General features: G+C 41.7%; 1 protein-coding gene across 4 annotated transcripts in view; it reads left to right on the forward strand.

The window, feature by feature from the left end:
- FYB1 (FYN binding protein 1) overlaps positions 1-20,632 on the forward strand; it is an 80,545-nt gene that overhangs the window by 46,064 nt on the left and 13,849 nt on the right. For 3 of the 4 annotated variants that reach the window (XM_042450203.1, XM_042450206.1, XM_042450204.1), the window contains exons 12-16: positions 1,617-1,748; positions 3,837-3,865; positions 6,313-6,382; positions 9,346-9,460; positions 18,987-19,149. In XM_042450203.1, coding sequence (XP_042306137.1) covers positions 1,617-1,748; positions 3,837-3,865; positions 6,313-6,382; positions 9,346-9,460; positions 18,987-19,149 — 509 coding nt within the window. The remainder of the gene's footprint in view (positions 1-1,616; positions 1,749-3,836; positions 3,866-6,312; positions 6,383-9,345; positions 9,461-18,986; positions 19,150-20,632) is intronic. The other variant, XM_042450207.1, reaches the window with a different exon arrangement.

Consider the following 20,632-nt stretch of genomic DNA (forward strand, 5'->3'; position numbering starts at 1 on the left):
TTTTCAATTGTAAGTGGAAACTAATATGTCCAAATCTCCAGGTGGTTTTAAGCTCATTGCCACAGCAAGGACAGATATTCTTAATCACAAATATAGCTAAGATCTGAGTCCTTAGACCCCAGTTAATAGTAATCAGACCATATACAGTATATTTATCCTTATAGACATCTACATACTGGTGCCAATTTATAGGTCTGGTTCCAGAAAGTGGCAAAGTTGGGCATTTAACAGGGCCCCAAGACCAACACTCGGTCTATCACCTTTATGGCACTACCATTTTCACTTTGTATAGAGTTTCTAAGAAGATTTGATGCTGTCTAATAGGGTTCTTTAATTGCCCATCCCACCTTTCCAAATTAGGAAAACAAAGTGAGCTTGTTATGCCCAAGGAACCCCAAAATACTGGGGTCAGTTCTGCCAATTTTACCAGGCACATGTGTAATATAAAGCAGTGGTTCTCAAATTTTGAGAGTCCAGATTATTGGGACTTCAACTCCCAGAATTCCTGAACTTTGAACATACTGGCTAGGACTTCTGAGAGCACAGGTCAAAAAATCTGGAGGACCAGAGGCGGAGAACCACTGATCCAATGTATATCCCCAGTCATTTTGTAACCATGTTTTTAAAGATATTTTTTTCCCTTTTATTGCATTCCTTCAAATTTAGGCCATAATCCACAAGAATTCAGCATGACTGGATTTCATTGGTGCCTCAGTGAGGAGTTCCACTGAAATTAATGGCTGTTAAAACCTTCTTAGTTATGGCTGGGTTTCAAGCCAAAAGCAGCAATCTTGTGCACACTTACTTGCAAGTAAGCCTTAGTAAACTCAACCCAAAGCACTTTTCCTTGGGGTGAAGGCTCTTTGGATACAACTGTACTTCCATCGGAGTATGTAAGATAGTTGTGCAAATTGTTTTCAAGAGGTGCAAGGCAACTTGAAATCCATGTTATATTTTGTAAGAGTGAAGGATTTTACTGTTATTAGCCACTTTGACTTCTGTTTAACGATTATATAGCAGCAACCCCTAATTTGCTATCCAGTGTGCATTCAATAGGGAGCCATAGCTAAACATACCTTGTTGACAAATATGATGCCTTTGTTACCAAATGTCAGTGTTATTGCTTTCACAAATTACATGTTTTATGTATTCACTTAAATCATCTCAGGGCATCTACACTGTATTAACTAATCAAATTCTACACATATGCTGTTATTACACCAGTGTTTTTCACAGAAAGCAGGTGAAATGCATGCATCATTCATACATCTTTAAAATACATATTTTTTTTAAAAGTCTGGATCTCTTTGCTCAGTTATGTGTAGCTGAGTATATGACATTGACACTCAACTGCCTTGAAAAGGGAGATATAAATCAAATAAATAAAATGTGTTTGCAGCAAGAAATACTGCTGAGCATACAGCATTTCAATTTGCTATGTTATACGTGGAGATTCCAGCATCATTACTCTTAAAATATGTAATGTAGACTAAGGATCATGAGGATTTTATTTAACTAATATTTAAAAATGCACTTTAAATGCACACACCAGAATTCCTTTCTTCAAACATGTTGCCTTTCCTCTGCCATGTGATAATTCCATACATACTCCAAAGGTCTGTGTCACAGGACGAAGATAAGACTGATTCCTGGATTTTGAAGATTTTGAAAGGAAAAGATTACCAAAAGAAAAGCATGCGAGAAACAACACCTAAAGTCTGTGTGACAGAAGATAATCGAAGTCCCCCGTAAGAGACTGCTGTGAAAATAAAAAACATCCACTAAAGCTAATAGCTAATATACTCATTAATCATATATAGGTCGAGTATCCCTTATCCAAAAGTCTGCATTCTGAAATGATCCAAAGTCTGAAACTTTTTGAGTGCTAACATGTCATTTTGAGGTGGCAGCTGCAGCACTCTTGCTCATTCATACACAAAGTGCAAGTGGGTGGCTGGCTGGTGGGCTCCCTGGACATCTGTTCTGTATTTTTTTTTCCCCTCAAGAAGGCTGGAATAGATGCAAAGCTGGAGAGAACCACAAGTCACACAAAGCTGGAGTGAGACACAGCTGGAAAGAGATGTGAAGATGTGTGAAATAGTAGAAGGCATGAACACTATGCTTGGAGTCCCTCCATTTCAGAGATCCTTGTCTCTCTTTCCAGCTCCATCTCTCTCCAACCTCATGTGTCTCTCCAACCTTGTAAATACAGAACTTACTGTGCTACATGAATCCTAAAATCCCCCCACAAAAAAATTGAAACTCCCAAACATTTCTGGTCCCAAGAATTTCGAATAAGAGATATTCAACCTGTACTACTAACAATTCTCACAGCAGCTTAACCAGCGACATAATCAAACCACTTATCAAATAACCTCAACTACAAAAACATCTTTAAAGCTGGGCCATGTTCTATCCTTGACTACTTCTTGGCTTATGTCACAGCTACAAATTAGCAGAGGCAGTTTCACCACAAAGCAAAACAAGATGGTTGCCTCAGATGGCAGGGTATCTATAAAGAGATCTTTTGACAAGGGATTTCTGTCAAAGGTCCTGGGGTGCTATTGTGAGTCAGTGTAGACAACACTGAGCTAGATGAAGAAATAGTTTGACCTGTGTGCCTGTCCTAGAAAGGCTGAATAGTAAATGTAACTTCTGGCATAAAACAGAAATGGATTCTGTTCCTTTTATATGGGACTCCATTTAACCCAGATAATGGCTTTAAAGGAGCCCACAAAGATGATTGGTGAGTATACATAATACTCTCTCTATTCAAAATAAACTTCCTTTCCACTAAATCTGCTACATCTTGCTGCACCTTCCTGTGAGCTTGTATCTTCACTGCCCCCTTTCTACTTAAGGTGTATTTGCATGTTATGAATCCTTGACATCCCAGCATTTTCTCCTTTAACAAGTAGTGCATTTGAGATTTTTGTGGATGCCAGTCCAAAGTACTGGGCTGCAGCAAAAAATAAAAAATAAATAAAAATCAGAAGTAACTGCCAAGTAGATAGTTTTATTTTTGTCAGGAAAACCCTTTTCATCTTTGCCTTTCTTTTATTCCTTCTATATTTGAAAACATATTACAGTGCACCTTTCCCATTCGTGGCAAAAAACTTGGACAGACCTGTTCCATATTATTCAACGGCAGCAACATGCATGCAGACATGTCAGAACATCCGTGTGCATGTGCTGTCATTGAATACAGGAGATGGTGATTCACAGGGAGTCAAATCTGTGGATTGGCAGCCTGCCAATATGAAAGGTCTACTGTATTAACAAATTTAATATGTGGATTCCTGCTTTTTTCCCCTTTCTTTTGTGCTGTGGGTGATCAACAACAACATCAATAGTAATAATTACATATATGTAATGTTTCAGAAGGATACAAGTAAGTTCACGATTCACAAGCAAAGATGTTTTATACTAGCATAGTTCTTTTAGAAATGGAAATATGACACAAAAGCTCATAAGAGACCAGTGAATGTGTGGTAAGAAGACAGGCTATATAGTAACCTTTCGGATTCTGTGTCACTCTGGATCAGAGTTTGGAAAAACTGCTTCTTTAGTTTAGTCTGGAACAGGTCAATACCTGGGTTAAGACACTGCCTGATAAATCCTCATGTACACTGGCTTGAGTGCTTTGGAAGAAATGCAGACCTTGATGAAGGAAATAAATAATGCTAAGGGAAGTATAAGACATTAAGAAACAGTATATCATACTATGCATATTTACTGTAAATAGGCAGATCACATAATCATAATGTGGGATTAAAACTGATCATATGATAACAAATGATTGATCAATTTCATTTATTAATTTAACTTCCTCACAGGGGTCCTTCAGCAAAGCAAACAGGGAAAGGTAAGTAATGAGATCAAAACATGCAGCTGTTGCTAGACTGTGACTGAGCTATTATAAACCTCATAGTGATACTATCTTTTGTACAAAACATTTCCTCCCTGACCTATGCCTCTTTCTCCTTTGTTTTTTGCCTGGATTGTCAGATAGAAAATCCCAACCATCTACCTGTTATTTTGCTTGCGAGGGAAGCTTCTATTAACACAAAATAGGAGCTTCTCTTCTAAGCCAAATACAGGTATACCCCAATGAACTACTTACTGCACTACTTAATGAAGTAAAAATGTTTAAATGAAAATTTGGTACCACAGGCAGAAATAATATGGAAAGAACAGCGATAGGTTCCTACACCGAAAAGAAAAGAAAAGCAATTCAGCATGTTTTAGTGAACATTATATTCAAAACATAGAATGTGCACATGTAAAATCATACAAACAGGTTAGGTAAATCTTGCATGAATAGGTAAAAACATGTCAAACATTCTAGAGACCATTTGAAAGCTACTTCCAAAATGCATCAAAAGGTTACTTTTTCTTTCACCAGGCTTCACATTTCGTGTAATTTCCATTTTGGTGGCCAAATTTATAGATCAATACTTTTTTAACATACTGGGGGAGGAGGATTGAGGGACAAGCTTACCTGTTTTCCCCTTTTCTCACTGTTTTGCTGTTCACACATACACAGTGATGGATTTTTGTTTAACCTCCTTGTTGCAGGCAGATACATATGGCCACAATAGAATTGGCTAAAGTAGAACCCCACTCTTTCCAATATTAGTCTTTGTTCCTTACATTGCTTACTGAAGACATGCTGCTGTAACCCAGCACTTAAAGTATGTATTTCTTCAGTCATTATCTTCATCATCCTCCATAATATCGATATGGCTAAAAAAAAACCACTCAAAACCCTGAAGTTCTAGCTAGACAGAGAACAAGGAGGAAATGCTGGGGGCATAAAAAAATCTTTGTAAAATGCAGCTTCACTGTCAGAGGCTTTGTTAACTGAGGGATGCTTGTAGCTGGTTCAAGGTGCGTGAATTTTTGAGGAGCTAACCCACCCACATCCTGAGGTTTCTGTCCTGATTATTTGTACCTGATATTTCTACTTAAAAAAACAATAAATCAGGGCCAGCCCTACTATTAGGTAGAATAAGGTAGTCATCTCAGGAAGAATATATTAGAAACACAAGGAGCATATTCTCCATAGCCATTCTTCCTGAGATCTTCACCCATGGTCCTCTTTCTGTTAGAAGACAGAGATGTGTTTGTTACCTGGCCTGCTCTGCAGCACCTATGTTAGCCAATTACTTTTAAGTACATGAAAGATGCTGTCCTTCTTTTAGTACTCAAGAGTCAACTGCCAGATTATTTGTTTTTTATCTGTGGCATGATGAGAAGTGCTCCTTTTTTGTCTTTTGCCTTAGGCCACAAAATGTCTTGGGTTAGACCCAGTCCTGAATACATGACACATTTCATGGATTGGCCAGAGAATAATAATGTTTATTGACAGGGTTAGCTTTAACATTCTTCTAAATCAAAGGTGGGTAATATTTTAGTGTTCAGCTCATTTTCATGTGATAGCTTTTCCCATTGCAAGCCATACTTCAGATCTATGAAGTGTATTTTGAGTATAAAAACCTAAAAAATGCCTTCTTATCTATGATCACTGACTGGAGATAAGAGCAGAAGAAACTTTAGAGGGTTCCTATCCCTGTTATAAAACAGCAAACAACCTATGCAAAATTCAACAAATTCTTTAAATTCTTGGAGCCATTTCTTAGTAACCTCCTCTTTTAGGAGGACCTTGGCCTTGATGAGGTTGTCACTATCTATTAATACCCCTCTGAAAATGTTTAGATCCTAACCCAGCCCATAATGGTAACATCCATAACATCTGTAAGTTGATATATTGAAGAGGAACAGATAAGCCTTAGTTCATATAAGCCTGAAGTAGACAGGCCAAAAGGACCATGCCAGGACCATACCAGCCCTGCACTGGCCCCAATCATACAGGGACAATGGCAACCACATGGGCCCTGTCCCGATCTGGGCCACTGGCAAGGTGCTCAACCAGGCTACTGGAAGGAGTGGATTATACCCACTCCTTTTTTGCCTAGTTCTTCTTGCTTGCTTTAGCATTGGCACAGTTTCTGGCTGCATTCAGTGTGTGTATCATCTAAATGCCATGCCCCCAATGCGGCCCGAAGGTGGCGCTTTTTGCCCATGTGTTTTATGCCATGGTCAAGACATGGACCTGAGAGTATTTTAGTAAATGTTGACCCCTTTAGATGATTCAAAGCCATTAATCTCAGAAACATTATATAAATGCCCACAAAAAAATCACAAAAAAAAAACCTATTATAAAAAAGGAAATAATTGCTATGGCATGCCACAGCCAAGAAAATCTGCTACAGACTGATGATTTTTGTTTTCAAAAAATATTTCTTTTAGATTCAGGAGATAGTGATGTTTACGATGATGTAGAGCCAACTGACTTCCCTCCTCCACCGAAAGAAATGAGGTGAGTGAAGAATTATAACAGCTGTGTGCAAGGGGAGAGGGGGAGCAAGAAGAGCACTTGGAGCCTCTGCCTAAGGGGGAAGAATGGGGAAGAGAAAAGATATTTCCATATAAAATGTTAAAATATGAATATACATGAATGTTTGAATAAAAATAAGCACACTAAACAACCAAACTATTTTTATTCGTATACTGTGTTGAGGGAGACACGACATCTGCATGTAGATGTAAAGGAGATCACAAGGATAAAAAGTTTGAGAACCGCATGGTATAACCAATGGTAGGAAATGTTGGGGGTTAACTGAATTGACACCTAATAGCATGTGTTTCACCTTCCATTGATTTGGGGCTTGTTGGAAAGAGGATTCAGTGAGTGGACTATATCAAACTGCTACCAATTACACTTTGGGGTGGGTGGAAGACTTTATATTGCCAGGCAGGCAGGCAGAAACGTAAGTGTGGAGGTGAGTGAACAAATGTATAGTGAGATGAAGCAGTGTGACTATGGCAGACACCACATTGTGAATAAGCTACAATGGGGAACAGGTCAGACGAACTGTCTACTTGGAAAAGGTTACAAGGTGCCATGCTCTCCCACCCATCACTTTATTATTAATTCATTATGTTATTATTAGAACTTCCTGTAATGTTATCTAATGAACCTTTTGAAGATGGGAGGAATTACAATCATGACAACAGTGCCACAATCATGACTGAGTAGTGACATGGAGGTATATCACACGGAGCTTTTTGGTGGTTTTGTGGCTCAGTTCCAGCTCACTTCCAAAGTGATTGCACTTCCAATGATGCGGTTTCATGTCATAAAGTGACTGTTTTATCAGACGCCACTGATTTCTATGGGAGCCCTTTGCGAATTGCTTCAGCAGTGTTTCTGAAGTCACCCCTCATTTTGGTAAAACCGGGAAAAAAGTGACTTCACAGAATTCACTTCCAGGCTCCCTTCGATTGCACCGAGATTTGGTCTGGTGTGGAAAAGCACTCTGATGCCACCCCCCTTGGCCCCTGCGTCCTGCTCCATCATTCCCCTCCTCCTCCTTCATGCCATCTCCTCCTCTCTGCCAACCAGTCGATCTCATCATCCCCTGCATTCCCTGTGTCCTCCTAGACCCCGATCTGCTCCCCTCCTTCAGCCTCCCACCAATCCCATCATCCCTGCCTTCTCCTAGACCCCGATCTGCTCCCCCTTCACCCTGACACCAATCCCATCATCCCCTGCCTTCTCCTAGACCCCGATCTGCTCCCCTCCTTCACCCTGACACCCATCCCATTCATCCCCTGCCTTCTCCTAGGACCCGATCTGCTCACCTCCTTCACCCGACACCAATCCATCACCCTGCCTTCTCACTAGACCCCGATCGCTCCCTCCTTCACCCTGACACCAATCCCATCATCCCCTGCCTTCTCCTAGACCCCGATCTGCCCCCTCCTTCACCCTGACACCAATCCCATCCATCCCCTGCCTTCCGCCAGACCCCGATCTGCTTTCCTCCTTCACCCTGACACCATCTCTCATCACCTGCCTTCCTCCTAGACCCTGAATTGGCTCCACTCATTCACCTGACCACCAATCCCATCATCCCTGCCTTCTCCTAGACCCCGATCTGCTCCCCCTTCACCCTGACACCAATCCCATCATCCCCTGCCTTCTCCTAGACCCCGATCTGCTCCCCTCCTTCACCCTGACACCTAACCCATCATCCCCTGACTGCTCCTGCATCCTCATCTCACCCCCTCTGCCACCTAACCCTGTCTTGTATTGCAAAACACATTCACGCAAATGCGCACACACACACACATATATATCTGTATATTCACATTCACGTAAACACACACACACTCACACTCACGCAAATCCCAATCCTGGCTCCGGCAACCCCCAGCGAGCTATCCCATCATCCCCTGACTGCTCCTGCATCCTGATCTTGGCCCCATGGACCCCCAGCAAGCTATCCCATCATCCCCTGCCTTTTCCTAGACCCCGATGAAGGATGACAGCTAAGGAGGGGGCAGGGAAGGAGGACAGCGTCCAGAGCCCCACTGAGCATGTGCAAGGCTGCCGACTCGAATCGTTGAACCTTCAAAGTACAGTATGCTCTAGTGTGGTAATACAATGTGCACTCACTCCCCTTTGCTTGAGTCCGCATCACGTGACTTGCTTGGAATCGAACTGACTTCGCTTGCCCCTTACTTAGGAAGGACAACAGAAAGGCAACCAGGTGTGGAAAAACATCACGTTTTAACCTGAATCCGCATTGCTAGAGAGGAGTGACTCTGGATCTGGTATGAAAAAACATCACACTTTGCATTGCTAGAACAAGAGTGACTGCGGATCTGAGCTGCAACACCCCCCCCATGTGTGATAAGGTCCATGGTTACTTAAATGTGCCTTATTCACAGTCACATGACTACTTAGCCATGATCATAACTCTCCTCCAAATCTATTTTACTGGACATTAGCTGCAAGAGAAGGAGGAGATCCATTCTGCTAACAATTGAAGTGTGGGTGAATAGTATTTCCATCAGGCTTTCCAATGTGTGTGTTAGATAAAGAGAGTTTACTGAGTTAAGTATATTTTAAGTAAGTATATGGTTGGCCCTTCTTATACACGGATTTTTTATACACGGATTCAAGGATCCATGGTATGAAAATGTTCAAAAAAAGTATAAATTTCAAATATCAAACCTTGATTTTCCATTTTTTATACAGGACACCATTTTGCTATGTCATTATATTTAATGGGACTTGAGCATCCATGGTATTTGTTATCTACGGGGGATCTTGGAACCAAAGCCCAGGTTATAACAAGAGTCCACTGTACTTAACTTAGTTGATGATACAGGATTCTGGCCACAAATAATATTTCGCATCTGACTGTAAACTGCCTGATCATCTGCATACTGAAATTTTCTTGTTTGTTTGTTTTTGTTTTGAATTTTGTTTAGCTCAGGGATAAATATGAAGCTTCCAAACTTTGGAAAACCCAGATCAGATGAACGTGATTCCCAGAAATTCAAAAAGATGGAGAAAGAAGAGAAAGAATTTCGAAAGAAATTTAAAGTCAGTCTTTTGATTGTTTGTTTGTACTCTGTCTTGAGGCACCTAACATAACACACAGAGATTACTCAATTTTTAAACCTGCAGTGGCATAGAACACCATACATAAAGAGAGGCATGTCCAGTTTCTAATATTGCAACAATTCTTAAATCAAATAATCAGACTTAATGAGGTTTGTCAAAACACTCAAGTATTTGCCCAGCTGCCTAAAACTGAGCAATGAAGCAGCCAAATGGACCTGTGGGAGAATGGTGTTCCTAAGTCTGAAAGGAAACAGCTGGAATACAGGTTAAACTAGTAGACAAAACACTCCATCACTACTATCTTGGAGCCAAGAGCATCCTAAATGAAAAATTTAATGCTTTCAAGAGAAGTGCTTCTCATATAGCATGTGTGTTTGTGCCTTCAAGTTGCCTATTGACTTCTGGTTACTCCATGAATTTCATAGGCTTTTCTTAGTCAATGAATACTCAGTGGTGGCTTTGCCTTTTCCTTCCTCTGAAAGATAGTCTACAGCACTTGGCATTCATTGGCAGTTTCCCATCTGTGTAGTAACCAGGGCTGACCCTGCTTAGCTTCCTAAGCCTGAGATTTGATATCATGAGGGTATTTAAGTTCTCTTTTCCTCATATAGTACAGGCCCTTATTTTCATTATGAATCGTTAGTGACCAGTATTTCTATAGTGTTTATCACACAGAGCTTTTTGGAGATTTTGCAGCTCAGATCTGGGGTGACTGTGGGTCCAACGATGCGGATTCACATCATAACGTGAATGTGTTATCAGACGAGATTCCTTTCTATGGGCGTACCTTCCGTGGCACTTCTGCAGTGATTCCAAAGTGACCCCTCATTTTGGTGAAATTGGAAAAAAAGTGAATTCACAGAATTTGCTTTCAAGCTCACTTTGATTTCACTTCCAACTGGTCTGGTGTGGAAGATCACTCCGATGTCACCCCCCTTGGCCACCTGCGTCCTGCTCCTTCATCCCCCACCTCCTCCTTCATGCCATCTCGTCCTCTCTGCCACCCATCCCATCATCCCCTGACTGCTCCTGCATCCCCATCTCGTCCTCTCTGCCACCCATCCTATCATCCCCTGACTGCTCCTGCATCCCCATCTCGTCCTCTCTGCCACCCTGTAACCTATCCCATCATCCCCTGCCTGCTCCTTAAACCCGACCCTGGCCCCAGTGACCCCCTGTGACTTATCCCATCATCCCCTGCCTGCTCCTTCTGTCCGATCCAGGATCCAGTGACCCTCTGCGACCTACCCCATCATCCCCTGACTGCTCCTTCAGCCGGATCCTGGCTCCAGTGACCCCCTGCAACCTATCCCATCACCCCCTGACTGCTCCTTCAGCCTGATGAAGGATGACAGCTAAGGAGGAGGCAGGGAAGGAGGACACGTTCAGAACCCACTGAGCATGTGCAAGTGTCCCAATTCAAATCGTTGAATCCATATGGTATGCACCGGTGAGGTAATACAATGTGCACTCACTCCACTTTGCATGAATCCGCATCATGTGACTTGCCTTGGATTCGATTTGGAAGGGCAATGGAAGGCCAACCAGGTTACGATGTGAATTCACATAGCTGAACGAGGAGTCACCCCGGATCTGAGCTGCAAAAAGGCCCGTGTGGTAAACCTCTATCTTATCTAGATTATGCTTCAGGGTTTTTTTCACCCAGTCCATCACAGACACTGGTTCAGAATGTCAACCATTCTTCTAGTTTTAAATCACCAGCTCATGAGTACATATGGCCCTTGGCCACTTGCTATATGGCCCATTGAGAGCCATGAGAGTCAAACATCAATTGGACTGGAGAAGGAGGAGAATACTATTGGTCTGATGCATAGTGGGGATCATTATAAATGTGAGAAACAATTTCACTGCTTCCATTTCCCAGTGCACTTAATGGGGAGCACTGGGTAGAGAATAGAAGCTTTTACTCCATGCAGCCAAGAATCCCATTCCTAAATATCAATGTACAGAGAAAGGAGATTTCAACCTCCCCATCTTTATGTCTTAATATTTGGAGTGCAGGTAGAAATATGCATCTATGGCACGTATCCCACTACCTGTCACTACATGCATTACTTGAGTTCAAAGAACTGTCCAACCATGATTTAGAAAATGAACAAGAAAGAGGGTTGTGCATTATCTGTCCAAATCTCCAGGCATCATCACTTAGCAGTTTCATCTTGACTGTAAGGAGGTGAAATCTCCTTAAATCTCTATAGTTCCTCATGCAAAGATGGCAACTGAGCAGTGCAACTATCTCTTAGTATCACCTTCTCGGACTTACATACAAAAAATCATTTAAGCCATTGAAAAACTGTGCCCAACACACAAGATTTAGCCTAGCAAGATAACCTTATGGTCACTGGGACATCATCCCAGAATATCATCCCCACCACTGGTCAGCAATGAACAGCTTTACCATACCATTATATTCATTCTTTATCCTATCACTATTCAGTTATTAACAACTTCAGCATGTCATTATATTCATTTTTTTTTGTAAAAGTAACTTTCCAACCTCTGGCTCTTTGTAAAATTCCCAGTAGGGTTAGGTTTTCCACAAAAAAACCAGTTGGCGGTCAACCAATGAACCATGATCAACCTTTTGCAATATTTCTCAAATATTCATTGAAAAATGGAAACACTGTAAAGCACATGCTTTACATATCAAAGGTATCCAGGTCCAGTTCCTGGCATCTTCAGCTAGGACTGTTGGAAACCATTCAGAGGTTCTGCAAGTTATGACAATACTGAGCTAAATAGTCAATAGTCTGATTGACTGTAAGACAGCTTCCTATGTTGACATATGTTTACTTTTTTAAAATCCTCTCAAGGTAAATTAAAAAGTGTCTTCTCCCAACCTCAACATGTGCCTTATTCCATTCCCTCTTGCACTTCCTGCCAATATTCTTCTCCAGTGTATGCTAACAGAAGCTGGATTGGGGCAGAATGGACTTGGAAAATAGCAAGAATGTGTGGAGTTAGTGCTGTAACGCAGAACTAAACTAGAATCTCTTCCGGCTACTTCAGAGTAATAATGACAGGCAATGTGAATTGCAGAATGGCAATGACTAGAGACAGTCTGTGTGATCTCTTCCAACTCTATGATTTTATGAAATGTTGGAGATTCAGGTAAAAGGTGGACAGCATGCTTCATATGGTTTGTTTCCTTGTTCAAAATAAGCCTCCAATTTCCTCTTAGAAATGTCAAACAGCAGCATTATTATTATTTTATTTTATTTTATTTTTTGCAAAATGTAAAGCACTGGATTCTTTCCATTATAAGATTTGCAGAGAAATTTTTAAATATTTTTGCTTAGAATAGGGATGGAGAACATATGGCCTTACATATATTGGACCGAAACTCCCATCACCCATAGCTAGCATATTCAATAGTGCAGAATGAGGAGAGTGTAGTCCAACACCCTCTGGAAGGCCATACATTTCCCACCCCTGATTTCAGTGCAGACTACTAGGGAGCCTATCCTTTTGAACTCAGTGGAGCTTTCAAAGCCATTTATTTCTGAGTATCCAGTTATGCTTAAACAATAATACTTAACAGCCTAGTTATTTAGAAATATGTCCTCTGAAAGCATTGGGATTTCCTGATGATAAAAGTGTTAAGCTTTTACTGCCAGACTGTAGGTATCAGTACCCAGTAGTAAGTGTCCCAGGTTTCTCACTGAGATTTCCTTCTTAGTGACCATATTTAGGATTAGACTGTTTATTTGAACTATTACATGGTATAATATAACTGCAAAGCATTTTTTTTTAAAAAAAAATCTGTCCCACAATATAAATGTTTATTTTTATTTCCCCTGGGAAAATTAAGTGGAAGCAATATATTTCACCATTATAATTATGTTCAGTCAAGCTTATGTTATGACTACAAGAGGAAGTTATTCAGTTGTCTCAGGAGAGTTCTTTTGAGAACTTGATCCAGAGGAAGTGGGAGATCATTATGTATACTCTCAGTATAGAATATGTCTATGAACAAAGCAGCATACAGCTCTGCAAAGCACCACAAACTTTCCCTTTCATAAATGAGTAAAGAGTTGTATCATGGGGTGGATTAACGTAAGAATATAAGAAAGTTAGGGATCAGACTATAGACTTATCGGCGCATTACAGACCGCCCAAAACGGGTGGTCTCGCACCGCTGCCGGTTGCTGCGTCTGGGAACTGCAGCAGCCAAACTGCGCGGTTCCCGGGAGCAGCAACAAAGAAGCGGTAAAATGGCGCTTCTTCCTGTGCCCCGAAAGAGGTGCCGCGAGGTGCGCACTCGTGGCGCCACTTCCGGTGCGCGACGTCCAGACACTGCGCGTCCGCGACGTCAAAATGGCGGCACCCATCTGTATGAGGCGCTGCCATTTTGATGTAGTCATTACGCGCGAGGGGCAAGGTGCGTCAGGGAGCGCCGCTTCTCGCGCGTAACGACGGTGCCCCATAGGGCCTGTCCGGAATGCACCATCATGTCCTGCATTCTGTACCCACAGCAGCCTCTGAGAAGTCCACAGCTACACATGAGAGCAATATGGAATGGAAGAATCCATTCTTTCAATCATGATCCCTAGCAACTACGATAGGAAGCATATTATTTCACATTCGGCAGATTATCTAATCATCAGAAAAATCAGCTAGCCATGACAGCACTTTCCTCCACTATAAAATCATAGAATCATAGACTCTTAGAGTTAGAAGGGACCACAATGACTATGTAGTCCAAACCCAACCAAACCACTCCTGGAAGATGTGCACCCATCTTCTGTTTAAAGACATTCCAAGATGTAGAATCCACCACCCTCTAAAGCAGTCCATTCTACTAGTGAACAGCTCTTAAACTAGAGAAGTTTTTACTAATGTTTCTTCTTATTTAAATCCATTGGTTTGTACTTTAGTTTCTGGAACAGCAGAAATCAAGCTTGCCCCTCTTTTGCATAACATCCTCTTAGATATTTAAAGACAGCTATCATATGATCTCTCACTTTTCCAAGTTAAATTTATTATTATTATTATTATTATTATTATTATTATTATTATTATTATTATTATTAACCTTTATTTATGAAGCGCTGTAAATTTACACAGCGCTGTACATACAATCTTTTTAGTTAGACGGGTCCCTGCCCTCGGGCTTACAATCTAAAAAGACATGACACAAAAGGAGAAGGGAGTGGTGGAGGGAAAGGGTAAGAGGTCCAGCAGTTCCTCTCTACCTCCGAGGCCTGGACCAAGGCAAATGGGCTGGAGGGAGGGCTTGGCTTCATAATGGATTGTTAATCTTCTTCCAGGGAAAATACATACTCTCAAGTAGGATAATACATATACAGTACATAGCAATACAGGAAATGGTTTGATAAACAGGCACCAAAAGGACATCAAATAGTAAGCGACAATTATGCAATGCCTGGGAAGGCTTCTCTGAACAGGATGGTTTCCAACTCCGTTTTGAAGCTGGTTAAAGAAGTGATGGCTCCTGCTTGTGGGGGAAGAAGGTTCCAGGAGTGAGGGGCAGCAAGTGAAAAGGGGCGAATCCGGGATGGGGCAGAGGAAATCCTGGGCTGAGACAGCAGACCTTGACTACCAGAACGGAGGGCCCGAGTGGGAAGGTGAGGAGAAAGAAGGTCTGATAAATAAGGAGGGGCCAGTCCATGGAGGGCTTTAAATGTCAACAGCAGGAGCTTATACTGAATGCGGAAAGGGAGGGGGAGCCAGTGAAGGGATGCCAACACAGAAGAGATGTGGTCAGAGCAGTGGGTGGAAGTGATAATGTGTGCAGCTGAATGCTGAACAGAGATTAAAGGACGGAGGTGAGAAAGAGGAAGCCCAGCCAGGAGGACGTTACAGTAATCAAGTTGTGAGATCACTAGGGCATGGACCAGGATCTTGGCAGTAGAGGCGGAGAGATATGGTCGGATTTTGGCAATATTGTACAAAAAGGATCTACAAGCCTTGGCTGTGGTCTGGATCTGAGGGATACACGACAGAGAAGAATCAAAGATAAAACCAAGACTGCGTACCTAGTTTTTGAGTTGTTCTTCATAAAGCTAGGTTTCTAGACTTTTGATTATCTTTCGTCATTCTTCTCTGGACATGTTCTAGCTTGTCAATATCCTTAATTTGTTTTTTTAAAATGTTGTCCAAGATGTTCACTGTCCTGTGATAGCAAATAATTGTATGAGGAAGTATCTCCCTTGGTGCAACCACAGTTCAAATGACCACAGGTTCTCATATTATATGAGACAAACCTCCCCCTGCTCCATTTCTAAACTATATGTCTGTATTTATAGATCTCTAACATGTACATGAGAGCCAGCCTCTTGTTCTTGTTTGAACATTAGACTATGACTCTGGAGACCAGGGTTTGAATTCCCACTTATTTATTTATTTCAAGGATTTATATCCCATCTTTCTCCCACAATGGGATTCATTTGGTCATGGAACACTTGGCCATGGAAGCCCACTTGGTGACTTTGGATAAGTCACACACTCTCAGCCTCAGAGGAAGGTAAAGGCAACCCCTCTTTGAACAAATCTTGCCAAGAAAACTTCATGATAGGGTTTCCTTAATTAGATCAACTTGAAGGCACACAGCAACAAAGTACACCTGGTACACATTTTTTTTACAGAACTAAAAACTCCAAGTGTGATGATCTATCCTAACACAAGAGTTGCTACACATCTTGTAATTTTGTCTGCTAATTTCTGTACCCTTTTTGAGTTGCAGTAATTGCCTAAGAGACACATGTGCCTTTATGAATATTATGTTCCATGATGTTGGAGGCATGGTGAAACATGAGAGGAGACAAAAGGAACATTCTCTCACTCTCTGTCATGGGATTGTGGATATTGGTATCATCTATTTGTCACTTACCATATATATTCGACTATAAGTCGACCTCATGTATAAGTCAAGGATTGGTTTTGGGACCAAAATTGTGGATTTTGCTCTGACCCCTGGATAAGTCGAGGATAAAATTTAGGGACATATAGCAAAGGATATAAAAGATGAAGCAAAGCAAAACAATGTCAAAGAACTTACAAAAGTCCAGCAGACATAACTCTTTGCGCTTAGTCTTAAGACTGGATGGATGAGAGAATAAAGGAGGTTGGGAGCTTCACATATTATACTCTTGCTTTTCATCAGGAGATGGTTCCTTCTTTTAAATAAGAGTTAAGATACAATACGTACGTTGACCCATGGATAAGTCGACTCAGGTTTTTGGGGTCAATTTTTTAACCTAAATTTCTAGACTTATACAGAGTATATATAGTACTTAAGGCAATTTGAATAAGAATCTTAGATGAGAAAAGATTTCTCACTTTCTTAACCAAACAGTTATGTCAGCATGCCAACACTATGCATGCACAATGATGATGCTAAGAAGGGACAGCCTACAATCTGGGCTGTTAGTTGTATCTGATCAAAGCCTACATTTGATTTGAATGTTTTATTCTAGCATTGTACACATGGTCAACAGGTCTAGCCCTATCTGGCCATTCATTAGCATTGCACCATGTATTAAACTACAAAAAAGCTACATGCACATATGCAAGTGCCTAGTTTTCCTGTCTGCATCATTTTAGAGACCTTAACACATTTAGCTCAGAAGTCTGCAAAGGGTAAGCATATTCAAATGAATATCCTTCCAAAGATGCCTGAACTTGGGAGCCCCACTTTATCGCTTTAGCTTGGGGTCAGTTATTCGTCCAAGAGGGAGCTCAAGTTGGGCATCCCTCAGGGTGCAGTTCTGTCCCCAATGCTGTTTAACATTTACATAAAACCGCTGGGTGAGATCATCCAGAGACATGTGGTGGGGTGTTATCAATATGCTGATGACACCCAAATTTGTTTCTCTATGTCTCCAACTGCTTCAGTGACCAAGGAAGGCATCTCCCCTCTGAATGACTGTCTGAGGTCAGTAATGGATTGGATGAGGCAAAATAGACTTAGTTGAATCCAAATAAAATGGAGGTACTCGCTATAGGAAATCCTGCACCGGGTATGGAGATTTGTTCACTAATCCTGGACGGGGTCACACTCCCCTAAAGGACTGTGTCCTCAGCTTGGGAGTACTTCTGGATTCCTCGCTTCAGCTGTCTTCCCAAGTTGATGCGACAGCTAGGAGTGCCTATTATCAGCTTTGGCTGATACGTCAGCTGTGACCCTACCTGGAGCAGAGGGACCGAGAAATTATTGTACATTCACTGGTAACCTCTGGTCTTGATTTCTGTAATGTGCTCTACATGGGGCAACCCTTGTGCCACGTTCGGAAGCTGCAACTGATTCAGAATATGGCAGCCAGGTTGGTCGTAGATAAAGCTAAATTCGATCCTATTACACCAGTTTTGAAATCTCTTCATTGGCTGCCTATTAGCTTCTGGGCTCAGTACAAGGTGTTGGTTATTACCTATAAAGCCCTACATGGCTTGGGTCTAGCATACTTGAGGGAATGCCTCCTCCCATGCAATCCTTCCCATGCACTCAGATCCTCTGAGAGGAACCTACTGCAGCCAAAGAAAACCAGGCTGGTGGTGACTTCCTAGAGGACCTATTCAGCTGCCACTCCTAAAATATGGAATGACCTGCCAGAAGAAATCTGCCATATTACATCTTTGGAGTCATTTAAAAAGGTGATAAAGACAGATCTCTACTGGCGGGCCTTTCCAAACTAATCTCCAACTGAATTAACCAAATTGATCCATTCACTCTTTCACCGCCTTTCCTGATGGTCTCTTGGAATAATTTGACCTGTGTCGATCCTTAGTTACAAAATTTGTAACTAAGTACACTGTACTGGGGATATTGTATTGTGTCTTGATGTTTATATGTAATTTTAGCAGAAGGAGCTGCCTTGAAGCTGCCCAAAAAGGAGCAGCAAATAGCCGCTCCTTTTGCAGGTGGCAAAAAGCCAGCTTTGTTACCTGCGCTAAGGCCAGAAACCAGCTTCAAGATGCTCCGGCAGCGTGCGGTGGGTAAATGCCACGATGCCAGAGCGTCATGAAACTGCCCCAATATACACAGCCGGGCAGCCTGGGAGTGTACAGCATGTAAACACCATACTCCCAAGCCACCCAGAATATGGAGCAAAGGGGCAGTCTGTTTCACCTCTTTAAAATTGGGTGTTATTGCACACAGCTGTGGCTGGGTGAATGCAACCCATATAAAGCACAGATCTCAGCCGCGCTTATCCAGCAGCTTTTCAAAAACTGCAAATTCCCTTTTTTGAAAAGCCGCTGGATAAGCTTGACTGGGATCCAGGCTGCACTCACCTGGTTGCAGCTGCATGAGATAACACCCAGTTGTAAATTTAAACACAACTGTATCCTGTTGGGTATAAGTTGCTTTGAATACAATGTAATAATCTCCTCTATGTCTATAATTCCATATCCTTCCTAGAAAAACAAACAACATACTGGTTTGTACCTCAAATATGTGCAACCTGAAAATCTTGTTTATTATAAATGTTGAGATTTTACTGATAATTATTTGTGTTATTTTCAGTTTGAAGGTGATATTTGCATTCTGTACAGTACAACTATATCACGAGCACCTTCTCCAAAAAAAAGAGGTTCAAGAGACTTGCAAGTGAGGCCAGGAGAATCTGTTGATGTTATTAAAAATGTGGATGATACAAGAGTCTTGTGCAGGAATGAAGAAGGAAAATGTAAGTACCAACACAAGCAGAATCTTTTCTGTGTCCTGTATGGCATTGATAGTAAGGTATATAAAAGCTCTTTATGCAGCTAAGAACATGGGAGCTATATAGATATTACTGGTAACAACCCTAATTTCTTCCAGACTAATCATGGAACATATTCTGAGCAACTGCTCATGGTTCCCTATTATTTTATGTATCCTTGCTCATGTACTAATGCTCTTCATCTTTCCAGGATATGCTTTAAAAGACAGTTAAGCAATTATTAACTGCCTGAACACTCTAAAGGCACCAGATCCCATCTGATTTTTGATGCTAAAGAGGATTACCTCTGTTTAGTATTTGTATGGGAGACCGATAATGAATGCCAGATGTTGTAGGCTCTATTTCAGAGGAAGGAACTGGCAAAACCACCTGTGAGTGTTCCTTTCCTAAGAAAACCCTATGAAATATATGTTGACAGGTGACTTGAAAGCACACACACACGGACACACATGTAATTAGTCACTGGAGTATTAAAGATGTGCCAGTTATTAAAAGTAAAATCCCCAAATGCTTATCATTGCACTTTAGTGCTGTTTATTTAACTCCTGTAAGTTGCACTTTATTAATGTTATTTTGTGTCTAAGACCCAATTTAAATGGGCGCTATGAGGCGCCCCGTCACGTGCGAGGGGTGGCACTTTCAAACACCTCTCACCCCTCGCACATGACAGGGGTGTAAAAATGGCGGCGGCCTATACACATGGGCACCGCCATTTTGACATGATGGACGCCTAGCGTCCGCTCGTCGTGGCACCCAGGTGACATCGCGAGTGCACCAATGGCGCACTGTGGTGTAACTGGCACACCGGAAAAAGAAGCCGCTTTTTGCGACTTCTTTTTCTTGCTGCCGCCAAGCCGCACGGTATATCCTCTGCAGCTTGCCGGCGGCACAAACGGCCGCCTAAATTACATGTTGATAGTTTAGAAGGGTTTATGCCTGACTGTAAAAGGAGGAATTAATATATGATGCACAAACATTACAGGTGAAGTAGAAAGCAAGAGTAGGCAAGGATGAATAATCCTTTTGTTTCACCTTGATGTGGGAAGAGCCCCTTTAGCTAAGACTTCTGTCTTAATTTCAAAAGAGGAAAATAAAATTCTCTCTGTGTGTGTGCATTTGTAGTTTATCACACCAGGATAAAAAGTGGAATTTTAGCCGGATTAAAGCATCTTTGGCTGATACTTATCACACAATATGGTGTCCATCCTGCTGCTGTCTTGCATTCCATTTGTTACTATGGTGCACTTTTTCATTGATGAACAAAATCTATAAACAGGCTCTCAGTCTTGCTGCTATTCCATTACATCCCTCATGCAATAGGTGCCTTCTGCAGCTGCATTTCCACTTCTTCTCAGATAGTCACATGGTGGGAATGGAAGTGATTCTGCTCTTCTCTCCCCCCCCCCCCCATCACAACAATTGTGGCCACCAACACCTTCACAAAGGT

This window comes from Sceloporus undulatus, chromosome 2 (assembly GCF_019175285.1).
Source record: "Sceloporus undulatus isolate JIND9_A2432 ecotype Alabama chromosome 2, SceUnd_v1.1, whole genome shotgun sequence".
Taxonomy (NCBI): domain Eukaryota; kingdom Metazoa; phylum Chordata; class Lepidosauria; order Squamata; family Phrynosomatidae; genus Sceloporus; species Sceloporus undulatus.